General features: G+C 39.6%; 1 protein-coding gene across 1 annotated transcript; it reads right to left on the bottom strand.

Moving 5' to 3' along the window:
• Positions 1-1059: 1059 nt before the first annotated feature.
• On the bottom strand, positions 1060-14048 carry ube3a (ubiquitin protein ligase E3A). Its single transcript, XM_024279047.2, has 11 exons — positions 13387-14048; positions 10943-10987; positions 10499-10752; positions 9242-10419; positions 9007-9151; positions 7092-7297; positions 6790-6954; positions 6248-6403; positions 6090-6163; positions 3820-3963; positions 1060-2052 (listed from the first exon to the last, which is right to left on the bottom strand). Coding segments are annotated over exons 2-11 (2445 nt in total). The 5' UTR covers positions 10945-10987; positions 13387-14048; the 3' UTR covers positions 1060-1931.
• Positions 14049-16201: the final 2153 nt, after the last annotated feature.

Genomic DNA, 16201 nt, shown 5'->3' with positions numbered 1-16201 from the left:
CATCAAAATAGGCGAGGAAAGAGGCTTTTGGCTCAAAGTGGTCAAGATAATAAATAAATATTAACTTAAATAAATATTAGCTAAGTGCTGATAGACCAGCTCAGTGGCCTTGTGTAAGAGTGTGCGCCCTGAGACTGGAAAATCAGTTATTCAAATCCAGACCGAGTCATACCAGAGACTCTAAAAATTGGACCCAGTGCCTCCCTGCTTGACACTCAGCACTAAGGGCCTGGATTGGGGCGGTTTAACCACCAAACGGCTCCCGAGTGCAGCTGTCAGGGGATGGGTCAAATGCAGTGAATGAATTTCACACACCGAGGTGCATGACAACTAATGGGACTTTAGCTTAAATCAACAGAAAGACTAGATCAAATGATTGATTATGTGAGAGACTTCCATACAAACACAAACTCGCATATAGATTGTCGGCACAAACAGGCACGTGGTTAAATCAAAGCCCATATTTTCCACTCAGGATGACAAAGTTGATCATGTTCCAAAGCTTTTCTGCTCCTGTAGTTGGATTGATTGATTTCCAGATAATTTGTCCAAAACTACAACCTCAATGAAAACCAGTCAAATGTGTAATGACGTTGCAGAGCTGGGCCTTTTTGCTACCTTTGGTGTGGTCCCTGTTCGTATGTTTCTGGTGTGGGAGGAGCTGAAAGATTGGCAGAGATGCATTACACCTGCTCACAGGAGGATATAGAGCTTAAGAAGCTTTTCTCAGGTTTTGGGTCCTGTGCTTATCTGAGTTTTGTGATGCACACATGCATGTGACACATGAGCCCACATTTTTTCCATTTCTTCTGGACCCCGTGTGTCCGTCTCGTCACTAAAACAGGGCCTGACGTTTCCTAGAGACGCTAGAGGAAGGGGGTGTGGTTTGAAAATTAATGCATTTTAGAATCCCTGCTTGCAGATGTGTTCACATGTTACCATGGGAACATGGCAGCAGGATGCTCTTAGTCAATGTTCTTTAGTCAAACCCTTAATCTGTCTGTGTGGATGTATTTTGGACAGTTACCACTGACAAAAGCATAGTTGCAGCCCAGAATCTTAAGTGATTAAAGACATTTAATTGATGTTTTTTTTTATTATTTATTTGATTTTCATTAAAGTTGTTTCACATAAGAGTTTCACATTAACTGCACAGTCTTTATACCTGAGATGTTTGAGCAAATAAAACCTTTTTTCCTGCCTTATATAGGCATCACCCGCCTGAACTTACAAGTGTGCTATTGGTAGATTTTAGCAAAAAAACAGCAGAAAGGAGTAAAAGGACGTATTTCTGATGGTGCGAGCTGGCACCGCTGTGTGGTTAAGTGACTGAGAAACCCTGCAAGGCCATCAAAAACATGTTGTTGAAGCAAACAGTACTTAAATCAAATACAAAAAGGCACAGCACAAAAGACATCAAATACAATCGTAGCCAAAGAGCACCGTAAATCCCAGAGTGGAACCAATACTGCTACAGTTCTGACGGACAACTCTGCTGCTGTTCAGTTATTGCACTCTTGGTTTCACAAATCAAGTGTGTTGTATCAATGCCTGACAAGAACATGTGAAAAAACCATAAAGATGCACTTTTAAACTCATTTCAAATTCTTTTTTTTTTTTAACCTTTCAAGAAGCAGTGCACACACAGCATCAAAATGTTCACACCACACAATCTCTAATTATATTTCAGAGCAAATCAAAACAATTAAATAATAAAAATCTCTGAGGCTGAGAAATAAAAGTGGTTTTAGGAGATTTTTTAAATAAATATTAAACTCTTTGGACAATTGAGCTTATTTAGGAACACAAAGCCACCAGAGGAGTTTGAGTTTGGTTAGGCACATGATTATGTCAGCATTTCATTGTATCTCTGAATGCTCCCTTTGTTTTTCCCCTGCAATCAAAGCCTGATACGAGCTTGTGAGGATCTCTCACAGCATCCCAAACCCTTTGGCGTAAGTTATTGCCTTGAGGAGTCTTTCCCTCAGCTTGTCCTTGGAGGAGTACTCAGGTAGCAGCAGTGCATTGAAGCAGGTGTGGGACGTCGGTAACCTGCATAACAAAGAAGAAAACTTTAAATTAAAAAAAGTGTTAAAATATAGGACAGTCTTGCAAACAAAACAAAATCAGGTATCACTAGGGTGTGTATTGGCAAGAGTCTGCCGATACAATACAATATGTATCACAATACACGTCTCACAATACGTATTGTGATTTATCCAAAGACGATACCAGAATTAATTTTTTTTTAAAGTACAATGAATTCACTCGTTAATCACTCTTCATTTATCTGAGTCCACTACGAAACACTGAAATCTGTATGTTTATGTGATACTGGAAACAACATGGTACATATTTTGGTTCAGGACCCATCCCAAAAAAAGTACTGTATTTTCCGGACTATAAGTCGCATTTTTTTTCATAGATTAAATGTCCCTGCGACTTATAATCCAGTGTGACTTATATACGCATTCTTAATGAGATGAGGTATGGACCGTAAGTCTAGAGTGCCCTCTTATGGTGATCTATGCAATTACCGTATATTTTTGGGAAAAAAAAATTATATGGTAATTTCACAGACAGCCACAAGAAGGCACTCTAGGCTTACGCTGCGATATCTGATACTCCTTAACAATTAGCGAGTTAACCGTAAACGTTAGCTTACAAGGAAAACGGAGAAGACTAAATATAAATCCCCCCCAAAAGAAAAACATATGCTGCAGACTACAAGCTGCAAGTAGTGAAAGTGGCAGCTGAAAACCGGGAGAATGCGCCATGCTACTTCTCTGCAAGTCATCGAATGGATCAACCAAGCATGGGCTTCAGTGACAACCGAGACCATCCTGTCTGGATACAGAAAGGCTGGAATAAATGGAACTGGAGCGGATTCTGAGACTGAAGACAGCCGTGAAGAAGTGGAACCTCCGTTTTGTCTTCCTCTAGCGGAGTTATTCAGACGTGACACCGAGGACGAAGAATTTAACGGATTTAGTGATATGGAGTGAGATTGCGTGCAATTAATTACAGTAAAGGTAAAAAATTGATGAGTTCTTGAGGCTATAGTTAAATAAAACTGTTATGTTATATAAATGCTACACCTTTTCGTTTTTTTTATAATGCTAATATGTTAATATGTGTTGACACATATTCAGCCTGTTCTCTATTCACTTATGAATGTTATAACTCACCTTCCAGGATGATGTAATGTCGTTTTTTTTAACCAGTTTGTAAATTAAATTACTTGGAAAAAAATGCGACTTATACTCTGGTGCGACTTATAGTCCGAAAAATACGGTAATATAAGTCTAATAACACCAAAAAACGCAAGGCTGACTGAATATTTAACACAAGCTGGATCTCGCAACATCTTTTTCGTCATGGTGTAAAGTTTCAAGTCCACACTTCTACCACTTAAAGCGGGCTCGGAGGAATCTGTCAATCAAATATCTCAAACGTTTGAGCCAGCGGGCACCACATGCTTTAACCGAGGCATCTGATTGGCCAGTTTATAACTTGAATAACTTGCAATAAAAAAAAAAAATATGGAAAAAATTTGGATTAGCAAGAACATGTAAAAAAAAAAAAAAACAAAAAGGTACCGGAGCAAAAATTGTTATTCTGACAAATATAATGTCTGAGTAATACAGTTAATGATTGAGATGTAAAAGAAAACTAGTTAAATTTGGTTAAAGTAATATTTAAGTATTGCTCATTTCAAACAACCAACGGGTAAAACATTACTGTTTTGGAGTTACAGGCCCTACACTGAGTATTATCACACATTTGTAACTAAGTCGTTGAATTGATCAATGATTGTACCGGTCTGTGTCAGAGCCGTTCTTAGCGATGATCATCTTCAGTTTGCCGAGGCCGCCGACTGGTGCTCTGTCAGTGCCCGTGGTGAACTGGAGAAACAGCCTTTTCTGCTCTTCGCTGAAGGAGTGAATAATTTCCCAAAAATCCCTGCAACCGCAAAAATAAAAGAAGACGACCATTCATTATTTTTATCTTCAAAACTTAAACTGACCAAAGAGCTAAACTCAACAGGCGGCTACATTTAAATTAACTGGAACCAAATTCATCAAGTAACTACTATATGATGCCAGGTAAATAAGTTATGCAGTTTTTTTGACTTGGATGAAAAATGATTTATATATACAAAAAAATATAAGATACCTATAGTCTGGCATAATACATTATTCTCGTATTTGTAGCTAGATCGACTGTCTTGCAGGAAAATCTGTGAGTACCAGATCATATTTTATATTTGAAGTCAAAACTGATAAATCCAGCAGGGATTTAGGGGCAGTATAGTTTGAAAAAAACATCAACAATGAGGAGTAAAAGACAAGTCTTGCTTCTAGCTGTACACCAATACTGAGAAGCTCCTTGACTTTGACACAAACCCAATGTTTAGCAACATTTTTCCAAACGAATTAAAGATTTGTGCTTCTTCAAATTTGCCCTGCACGCCGTTACTTTCAAATTAAAATGTAGATTGATTTCAGTTAGACTGTTTACTTGACACCATCTAATTGGTCCTTCAGATCAGAAGTTTTCTAGCTGTTTTCAATCATCTACCCCCCGAAATATTTTCAAATTAAAATAACCGTTTAATTCATTTTTAATTTCCTAACTCTTTTATCTCCTTAAAACAAGTCCAATTTGAAGTAGATTCCTCCTGAACAAATACAAAATGTAAAAATTATTGAAATGTATTTAAACACATATTTTTAAGAATCATTGTTTCAGCGCCTGAAGAAAAGGGTTAAAAGTGCTGCAGGTAATTTGTTTGATTTTAATTATATTTCAGCTCTTCCTTGCTGTTACAATGCTCTGACATTTTTAGCTTCATTCTGATTCTTAGTAGGATAAACTTTTAATAAAAACAGTAATGAAATGACAGAAAAAGCAGCTATTGTACAGGGAACCAGACTTAACCTGTCTGGGTCCAAACCAGACTAGAAATAGTAAGACTGCCAATGTGAGTGTCACTGCTCAGCTCTTGACTTTATTTTTTATTGAGCCCTGGACATAACATTGAAACAAATAAAATAAAAAAATGTACCCACAAATAAATAATGTGTGGCCAGGATATAAGTACTTTATGCTCACAAATCAGCATTTTATTGGCACAAATAAGTATATTTCATGCACAAGTTATGTTTTGATGAGCACAATTTACCTTGTTGTAGACACAAGTTAGCATATAGTGGGGACATATTAGCATTCTATGCACACAAATTAGCCTTTTACAAAAACAATTTACCAAGTTGCTATTCAGTATTCAATTAAGTATTTTGCGTGCACAAATCAGCACATTTGCATGCAAAAACTAGCATTGTATGCACACAAATTAGCATTTTGTATGCACAAGTGAGCATTTTTGGGCACAAACTACTACACAACAAATTTTGAGGATACATTTTAGCATTTTGCCCTTACAAATGATCAGTTTTGAGGCACAAGTCAACAATTTTGAGGGCAAGAATTCTTATTTTGCATGCATAAATTACCAATTACATGCAAAAATAACTGTGTTGCCGAAAGAAATTAGTATTTTGTTTGCAAAAATTAGCCATTTACGTGCACAATTTACCAAGTTGCACATACAATTTAGCATTTTGCGCACACACCTTAGCATTTTACATTAACAAATTATCCTTTTGCATGCACAATTTAGCATTTTGGGGTACAAATTGGCCTATTGAGTACACAAAGTACCATTTTTGTGGACATAATTTAGCATTTTTGCACACATGAATTGGCGGTTTGCACGCTCAAATTAGCATTATGTGCACACAATTTAGCATTTCACACATTAAAGATTTTGCTCACATAAATAAAATGCTAATTTGTAGTAAAGAAATATAAATTTGTTGTGCAAAAAGTACTAATTTGTGACCACAATTTGTCAATTTGAAGAAACACTATTATTTTTTTTTAAATGTCATGTCTAGGGCTCTCAAATTTTCCCTGCTTGCTTTTTTTCTTAAGCCAGCAGTAAAAGCGACTACACTTTAAACAGCAATAAGGTCCTTTACAAAAAGCTAAAAAGCAAACCTCCAGCACGTTCTTTCTGAACTCACTTGATAACTTGAGTGTCTTTGGTGTAACCGCCATCATAATCAGTCGTCTTCTCAAGAGCTTCAAAGTCAAGTTTCTGTAAAATCAAGACATTAAACAATAGTTAACTAAAAAAAGCCACAGCTATTGGATGAAAACCACAGTGTAAACACTTTCTCACTCTGCTTCCACAGATCAGCAGCTCCACTTCTTCTGGTCGGAACAAATACTTCATGGGAGATTCACTTGTGACCATCAGAAACCCTTTCTTGAAAGCTTTGAACTGACTCTCCACGCTGGTGTTCAGGATGTAATCGGCATACAGATCTACAAACTCCTGTCAGTTAAAAACACACAGAAGGAAGAAAGTTAAATATTTATCAAATTAATGAATATAATTATGAATATAATGAATTAATTAATAATTCATACAAACTTATTTTTCTTTTTATAGCAATAAGGATTCTGGGTTTGGTTTTATGAACACATGTGAACAAGATTAAGCTGAATTGATTGTTTAAAACTTTTTTTTAGCATTTGAATGCTTGCATCTTCACAAAAAATTTAGATTTTAAAATAAAAGCATTGTTTGTATCTTCAACTTGAATCTCCATTTTCGTCTGTCTTATATCTTGTATTAGAAATGTGAAAATTTGGGAACAAAATCCTATGTTTGCTTATGGACTTCTTATTGACTGAGGTCTGCAAACGTAGATATCAGACCTGTCTGTTTTCCTTGGTAACAGCAATTTGATCTCCCTGCTCCTTCAAATTATACAGTACTGGATTTCCAAATAGATCTGTGTGTGATATTTGAAAAGTGAGCATCATGTCTTCTTCCACATTGCCTGTGTACTCCAGCAGCCCTTTCAGACTTTGGTATAGAACCTGCAACACAAAACGAAGAATTTCAGTCACTCTGTCACAAAAAAAAAAAAAAAAAAAAGAGTTAATTCTTTTTGTTAAAAACTCTAATAAATATCCTAAAAAAAACAACAGTATTTGAGAGATTATAGCTTCTGTACTGGATGTGAGTCTGACAAGTCCAAGAAGATCCCCTTCTTTCCCATCAGCTTCCTGTAGACAACCATAGGAAAATGAACGTCCAGGATGCAGTTGTTATAAATGGCAAGTCCCAGGACGATTCCAATGAGCGTGTACTGCGCTTCATTCTCCAGAGAGGAGGAGTTAAACCAGAACAGCTTTGTGTTGTCATCGTAGGTGAACATCCCTGTAAAGAAACAGGAAATACACTATACAAATTTACAGCCTGAAAGTTTTCATGTAGAACTACACACATTATACTTCTACAAAAAAAAAAAAGTGGCAACTGCTTCATTAACTTGTTTACTTTTTAAATCTTTAATAAAAAAAAGATGGAGTGTTGTAGGAATTTTCTTTTTGGGCCTTCTAGACCGTAACATGGAGGATCTCACTATTTTAGCAAAACTATACCCTCTGGTTTATTGACTAATGAAAAAATAGAAATCCAAAAAAAGTTGTCTCTTAATATTTGAAGGCCCGGTCTTACAGGATTTGACAGCCATATCACGGGTGAAAAAGTTGGAAAATCTGCCACACGTACTTAGACCCGCCAACTTTATGCATGCTCTTGGAATTGCCATGACACAGACACCGGAGTCAATTCCTCTGCCAGAACACTCGTGTGTAAGCGCGTCCTCCCTCGATCAGCCGCTAAACAGACGCTGTAAGCAGCAGTACAAACGCAGATTGGCAGGGGAAACAGCTTTGCTGCAGCCGTGCACGAACCCAAAATTTCGGCGTCCAAGCGCGTGTGCCGGCGTTCGCACCACTGCTCGTACTGAATTTGCTGTTGCACCGCCGTTCCACAGCTATTGCACAGCGGTACCGCTGGTACCACACGCAGTCATTCGCGGTCTCAAAAGTTATTTCCGCGTGTAACGGAGGCCAAATTTTGTAGCGCGTGCATGCGGGTTGATTCTGCGGCAGTATATCGCCGATGCACTACCAGTCCGATGCTAACAGCGTCTGTACACGGGGGATTAAATTTTTTTCATGCTCCAGTCATGATATGGCTGTGAAAGTCAGTGGGACCGGGCCTTAAGGCATTTTGTAAGAGTTGTGTAAAACCACAGTCTGCAATGGTCTATTTGATGAAAACATAAGCGTTGTTTCCACTGAGTGGTCTGGTACGGAAGGTGTAGTGCGAGACAGACCAATTACTTCTGGCAAGCGTTTCCACTCATTTAAGCCTCGCTCCCATGGAGCAGTTTGTTTTCACGAGGCAAGTGTGGTGTAGACCGCTAGCGTGTCATTGTAGTGCGATGACTAGAAAAGCAACAACAATGGGGGTCATCCAGCAGCTCGTCTTTTTCTTGCTTTACTTTTTGTACATCATATATAAAAGAAATTCAATATTGTTTGAAAGAAGACTGTGGGTGGCTAAGAAGAATACCGCTGTAAAGATAAAAACGGAAACAATAGCTTAGCCCTATATTAGTGCTTTCTTAAGTCGTCATCACTTTTTGCCAATCAAACGGTGGCTACAGTGGTTCTATGAAGTATGTCACTTGATTGACATGCAGAATAGCCAATCGAACATCCTCTGATACATACGTCATTATTCATGCATTTGGCTATTTAACTACACTGAGCTTGAAATGCCCTTTTTGCTATTTCTACACTTTTTTTGCTTTTTGTTGCACCGGTAAATAGTTTTATTGTAACCCTTGTGGTATCCTAGGCATGCTTACACTAAAAGTGGGGTCATCTGGATTTTTAAAGATTTTTTATTTTCACTGGTTTCCGTGGCAGACATAAAACCATGTCTACCTTTATCATGGCAGGGATCTCACATCAATATAAGGATGGGGTCATCTGGACCCCATAAGAGCACGAGGGTTAAACAGTTCAACTTTAAGAAGAAAAACTTTTAATCCATCATTAAATATGTCTCACCAATGTCTGGATTAAAAATTTCCTCCAAAACCAACTGAAAGAACTCCTTTGAAACTCCTCCTTCATCTACGCCTTGCTCTCCCTCAAACTCAACAAAGAGCTGCTTCTTCAGGTCAGACGGGTTCTCCATGGAGATCATCTCCAGCTGCAACACAGGAGGAGAGAAGGGAGATTATCGCTTCATCCACTGAGCAGTCACTTCAACACAAATGCAGCACAATCTCTTGGAACTCACTCTGACGAGGGCATCATCGATGATGTGGTCTCTGCGAACCTTCAGCTTCAGATAAGGGTTGGGCTGCTGACCCTGGACCATGCTGTACAGGGCAGTGAGGCGTCGCTCGCTGTACATCCTGATCCTGTTGTCATAATAAAGCCCTTGGTTTTTGGTGATGGCACTGAGGATGAAAGGACAGCTCTGAAAAGAAAACTTTGTTTCAGCGTCGACTTTGAAGAAGGTGAAGTCCTTGTCCATCTCAATCACGTCATTCAGTGATTCATTGATGAAGTCCTCGAAAGGGATGAGGGGTCTGATGCTATCTACAGTACGAACACCAAGCTCTTTCTCTAACGGGTCCACCCGTGGGCCCTTCTTGTAGAGACGCTCCTCACCCAGAAGCTCGTGCAGTGTTAATTCCTCAGAATCGGATTCTTCTTCATCCTCGTCGTTGTGCTCCATGTCCACGTCCCCTCCTAGGATGCTCGCATAGAACACTACCTTTAGACACTGGGTTGCGGCCACCACAGTTTCGTCATCATTTACTAGGTTATCTGAATCATACTCATTGCTGACCACAGTGAAGGTTATGAGCTGCTGGAAGGTCTCCATCATACGGCGGATGTGTGGGAGGCTGAACTTGGACCAGAGCTTTGAGAGGCGGGCAAGCGCGGTCACTGGCAGTTTGCTCATTGCCTTGCAGAACTGTGGTAAAGCTACTTCAAGGTACTCTGGACTGTGAAGGTTACTGTTCTCCATCACTATGATGAAGATGTTCAGATAGTCTGGGTTCGTTTCGTACACATCCAGGTATTCCAGGTCTAGTTCGACGTTTGGAGTGAGGAAAATGAGAGCGTTCACAAGGGCTGCCTCCACCTGGTCGATGGACAGAAGCTTGTCGTACATTCTCCGAACGCCGTCCAGGTCAACTGTCACCTCACACGAGTCCAGGACGCCATTTAGAGCTGTATTAGTCAAAGAAGCTGCAGAGGAGTCTTCCCCACTCTGCTGCTCTGCTGGTTTCACTGAATCAAGATTTTTGGTGGTGCCAAGTTCATCCTTTCTAAAACTCTTCATGAGGGCTTCAGCGTTGGAGAAAATTCTGCCAATGACGCGAACGAGAGCAGAATAATCTCCCTTTTCTTCACAGAAGGTCAGGATGCTACACACGGTGTGCTCGGAGAGGTAGTGAACATCTGAAACACCAAAGCAAACAAATCTTTAAACTTCTTCAAACTGAGCTTCCATGAAACTCTTGGTCTATGGTCAAAGTACCTGAAAAATCCTCAGTGGTCATATTACTGCCCATCTGCTCATCGTCCACCTTCAACTTGATGGTAGGATAATAATCACAGAGTTTGGCGTTAGCCTTAAAGAGGTCCAGAGCTTTGGCAGCTGCCGCATTGTTGTCCAGTGGTTCAAAACCACGAAAGGATGCGCAGAACTCATTTGTGCAGTTGCTGTTTCCACAACCTTCAGTCAACTGCAGAAAGTAGCGCTCAATTAGCTTCTTAGCAGTCGCTCTGTTCCTGAAGGATCAAAATCACGAGTCAAACCAACCGTTCTGACATAACCAGCAAGACAAATGAGCTTCAGTTCTATAAAGAAACAGATATTTTACCATCAGTGCTCCATTTACAAAGACCAAAAGGAGACATAAAGAAAAAGAAGTGCAGCGTTTGCTGCAGTCAAAGCTGAACACTAAACAAGGTGACTTACATTCGGCTGGATTCAGGTTACGTCTTCAGACAACAGGGCAGTACTCTGAAAAAGCAGTTGAGCAACACTGAGTTAGTTCATACCACAGTTGTGCAAGATACTTCTAAGCTGTAAAACACTACACATCACTTGTTGCTGCTAGTCAAATGTATTTCCTTACTATATAATTGTCTAAGAATTGGGAGGTGAGAGTATTTTGCATTTAAATAAAGGGTGTTGAGATGTAATACAAACTTGTTGTAATGCATCCAACACTGGTCCATACTACTGACTTCATACTTTACTTCTGGTTTCAACAAATTGAAGTCAATTCAGTTGCCATTTTTTGCAATATGGACACCGCCATGTTGGGGCCAGACAATATCAGGAAAAAGTGATTGGTGCGACTTGGTCTGAGTCAACTTTTCTATGGCAACCACTCTGGACAATCAAGAGCTTGTTGGAAGGCCACACTCCTTCTGAAAGTGTGTTCTGGAGATTCTGCCAATCAAACGTACAAACGTTCTCGTATACAGTCAATTATCTATACACACTATCTATAATGTTTGCTCAGAAACAAAAATTCAAGTGGGACAGCCTAACCCTTGTGGCTATAGGCCTCAGGGGTGCGCTTGAGGGTGTACCATTGACATGAATATCAATGGACTACTCAACCCCTCCCCTCCATAGTTCCAAATAGGAAGTACCTGTAGGTTTCAAAGAGGCCAAAGTCCCAGAGACTTCCACTGAGAAATAGACAGTTATTTCTGTCACTTTACTGGTCGGAATAGTCATTCTTGCTGTGGTGTATTTTTCTTTTCTTTTCTTTTTTAAAGATATTTTTCTTTTGTTGCCAGTTATTCAAGTTATAAACTGACCAATCAGATGTGGTGCCCGTTGGCCCCACCTCCAATGTTTGATGGACAGATTCCCCCAAGCCACTTTCAGTGGGAGGGGTGTTGACTTTGAACAAGCCGGAACAAGGTCACTCACGATTGGCGACAATACTTCCTCTAAAAGCGTGACTCAGACTGACTTGGACTAATCGTTGTCGAGGGGTGCCAATCGGTTGCAATATGGCGATAGACGTATAACGAAGTTACGCCAAAGGCTCTGGCCTGATTTTGCGAGGGCTAGTGCTAATTCACTTTCTATGGGGACCTAAACACTTGTTATGTCAGTTCCAGGGTGTACTAACTTTGACCATGCCGAAAGTTTGCAATGACAGCAGTGGTTTGGAGCTACTGTTCATTCATTGAGTCATGTCATTTCTAGGAATTTGCTCACAGTGTCCAATACAAATAACAAAACAAAATAAAAAAAAAGGACTACAAGGATTTTTAGTAGTTGAAACCAATGCTTTTGCTTTAGTCAGTACTTATTAGTTACATTTACCTAGGTAACTGTTAGTAAAAATTGTGATTCTAAGAGTAATTATCCCTTTCGCTCTCCTTAGCTTGTTTACATTAAAAGTGGGGTAATCTGGACTCCACAAGATAGTACGCTGAACTTTTTTTATCTTTGATTTTTTAGTTTCACTAATATCCATGGCAGACATAAAATCCTGTCCACCTTTGTCCACATTTGTCATGGAAGGAATCACACATCAACATTTGGAGTCATCTGGACCCCAAAGAGAGCAGAGGGGTTAAGCTGCACTTTACATTGTATTTGAATAGATTTTCCTTTTTATTCTGTTCATTCAAAAACTTAATTTAAGTGCTTTGAAAAAAAAAGATTTTCTAAAGTAGTTTTTGTTTGCTTGGTTACATAAGCTTTAAAGTATAAATGTAATATGATTAAATTTGTACTTACTTAATCCTAGAGTAGTTGTTTGATACTTATTAACTATTAAGTAAATACTTTGATGACTACAGTATAGCCATTTCTTAAAATGTATTTAATAATGCTAGTAAAACAATTGTACTTAAACCCCTGGCCAGTTTCTTTCATAGTTATTTGATTAGGTCGAGATTGAGGCTCAATCACATATAACCCTAATTTTATCAACTATCCTCAAAAAAAGATCTTAATCATTTCTAAAATTATAGACCCTGAAGCAGAAGCTTTTATCAACAAAAAAATCATAGAGGCAGTTTGTATTTGTTGACTTAAACAGTTCATTTTGTTTAGATATCCATTGATGACGTTTAGCAAGAAAACAAAAATGAAAATTAGAAAAAGATAGACCATTGAAATACAAAAAGATTGAGAGATCTGATTGGTCAGGTTGGTAGTTTGTAGCAGAACTGCATTTCCTTTGTAACTTGTCAACTTAACTGAGACTAAAAATAAATGAACCACATCTCTATTGCCAAAAAACATAATTCAAAGCCAAGTTGTAAGTATGTATTCCAATTTTGCAAACCTAAAAATTCAGATCGACCAATAAACAAAAGCCAAACTTGTAGAGACGTCTGGCCTCATACGTATATGTATGCTCCCGGTGAACTCCGTGTTCTAACCTGAGGTTTCGTGAGGGTGACTGTGCAGAATCTCAGCGGTTCCTGAGGCGGCTGCTGCCCGGTCACTCCCCGCTCTCCGGCCGCGCCCACGCAGTAACAGCGAGCCGCTACCCACAAAAGCCAGGAGTCGGACAAGAGACTGTCGCGGCGACGAGGAGGAAATGCTGTTTGTTTTTTCTTAGTCAGAGACAAACAACCTCTTCTACCATCTTGTAAACAAGAGCGTGACATATCCCAGCATGCAGCGCGACGCTGTCAAACGTCATGTACCCCCCTTAAACCTCCAAACGCAGAGCCCCCAAAAAGGAAAGATTACTGTAAGAAAAAAAATGTAAAAGAGGTTTATTTAGAGTTAAAATTAGATTTTCATAATTTCATATATATACAGGGACGTGCACAGGATTTTTGAGGGGCAGCGGCTCAAGTTGAAAAGGGGCAAACATAAATAAATAAAATAAAACAACACTTTTTAGTCCTTTAAACAATGTGGAAATTAAGTAAAATATTAAAATAGAGTACAAATAGATAACTACTCAGCTATATGACCAGTGTAGGTGAAAGTAATACAGTTGTTATATATTATGTAAACAAATTATTGTCAGCAAAAATTAATTCACTTTATCATAGACTTGGAAGACTAAAGAAAATAAAACACTGGAGGCTCCTTATTTTGGTATTGTACTGCAGAAAGAATCAACATGAATCAAGTTTAATACAGATGATAATATTTTTAAAAAGAGATCTACAACTTTTATCTAAAAAATGCAGAAATTATTAAAAATATTTAACGCTATGACTTTACTGTTGCTGACAATTTTGTGACTTAGTTTTTTTTCAGTGGTGTTTCTGATCATGTTCTGTCTCCTGTCAGTCACTTTAGGATCATGTTGATCATCCATAGCCATTTTCATTTCTGTTAATTGTTCTCAGTGTACAAAAGTGGAGGCCCCGGGGAAGACCCAGGACACTCGGCTGGCCTGGGAACGCCTCGGGATCCCCCCAGAGGAGCTGGAGGAAGTGGCCAGGGAGAGGGAAGTCTGGGAATCTTTGAGTAGACTGCTGCTCCCGCGACCTGAATGAGCGGATGAAAAAGGGTGGATGGATGCTTTTATGTCTTTCAGAAGAGGATGAACAAAATATTTTTCCACAATTTTTGTAACCAATGACATTCCACCTGCTCCTAACCCAGTGAGGGCTTGGATAACAGAAATTTCCGCTCTGGTCTCTCTGTGGCGGCAGAACTTCGCAATAGCAGCACAAGGCCCTTCTAAACACCCAGAGGGCAGAGAGGGTTGATCAGCCTACCGGCCCTACAATCTGTGGGTGCTTAGGAGCTCCACTTATCCACACCTAGGGAATGGACCCTTTGAGTACCTGCTTACCCCAGAGAACCAGATGCAAAGCTAATTGACTCAGCAGCAAGGCCGGAGTGGGTAATTGGGAGAGTCAGGACGATACATTCACGGGCTGGTCAGTCGCCGTCATGGAAAAAAATATTCACGGTAGAACATGAATGAATCTTTGTAGCAGTGTTCATCAATCACTTTAAGAGACGGCACCGTCAGCTTTGGAGGTACAATTCAACATAAACACCCCTTTTAAATTCTCACAGCTGGTTGAGTCCACCAGAGTGCGGTTTACCAACATATCTGGGCCGGACCATTGACGTGAATAACGTTCTATTTAGACTGTCTATGGGCCGGACAGAGAAGTGGCCTCGGGCCAGACGGATGACTAGCGTGTAAAGAAATGGGTAGGAAGCGATAGTGGTTATGTGAACAAGTGGTACGGGCGGCAATTCAAAGGAGCTGCCAGCTCAGCACTTAATGGTGAAAAAAAAAAGTCAGCGCCACTGATGTTTTTCTATTATCTGTTATATCCTAGCTGACAGGGTGTGTGCTCCTTTTGTCTAAATCAGGGGTGCCCAAAGTAGGGCCCGCTTATCTTTTGGCCCGTCAAGTGTGGCTGTGGAAGCCGTGTGTGTTTAGCAACCGAGCGTGTTGTCTGTAACACATTTGGACAAGCACTTTTGAACTACCGTAATTCCTGAATGGTTTGCTCTATTTACTAACAGTTTCTGAAAGCTAAAGACCTTGCGCTTTCTTGTCAATATCTGGACATTACATTTTACCCAGAAACCCGTGCGAAGCTTCTTTGTTAACTCTCCACCGCTCCGGTGGAGAAATACAGAGAGTGGAGGGGTAAAAAAAGAGTTTTAATAGCGGCAAAAACAATAAGAAAAATGTCTGAAAGACAACCATTGTGGGAAATATAACCTTCATGGAGGTTCAGAGAAGACTTTGGGACTGAAGGAGTAACAGAAGGAGTGATTTTTGGCAAGAAAAGGTAATGTTTGTGGAGCTGCATTTCTGTCTTTTTTCCTGAAGGAATCAAGCAGCTAGCTAGTTTTTACTCTGATACACAAACTGTGTGAGAGAAATGTCATTAAAATGTAAGTTAGCTTGTTTTTTCCTCCTAAATTATAAGTTATCTTATAAAATAGGTACATATTTACGTTTTTTCAGGAAATAAATATCACAACAAATGAAAACTATTTTCCTTCAAGTTTCCTGTGAGAGGCTGAGCTGGAGCTGATGATGCTGCTGATGGAGGACCAAACGTAAGGATGCTGGACATTGGTGAGGTTGTCAGAGACCAAAGCTGTTCACCACATCAACAAAGATGCAGAAACGGATGATGGAGATTCTCAACCCTAGACACATCCCAGGTGTCCAAAGACCACTAAATGCAGGAAAACCATCAGCAGGTGAAATCTTTTCCCACTAATGCTGCAGAATCTGCACCAAGAGCACTC

This window comes from Oryzias melastigma, linkage group LG9 (assembly GCF_002922805.2).
Source record: "Oryzias melastigma strain HK-1 linkage group LG9, ASM292280v2, whole genome shotgun sequence".
NCBI lineage: Eukaryota > Metazoa > Chordata > Actinopteri > Beloniformes > Adrianichthyidae > Oryzias > Oryzias melastigma.
Note: the sequence above shows the minus strand (reverse complement) of the source record. Positions and strands in the feature narration are given on the sequence as shown.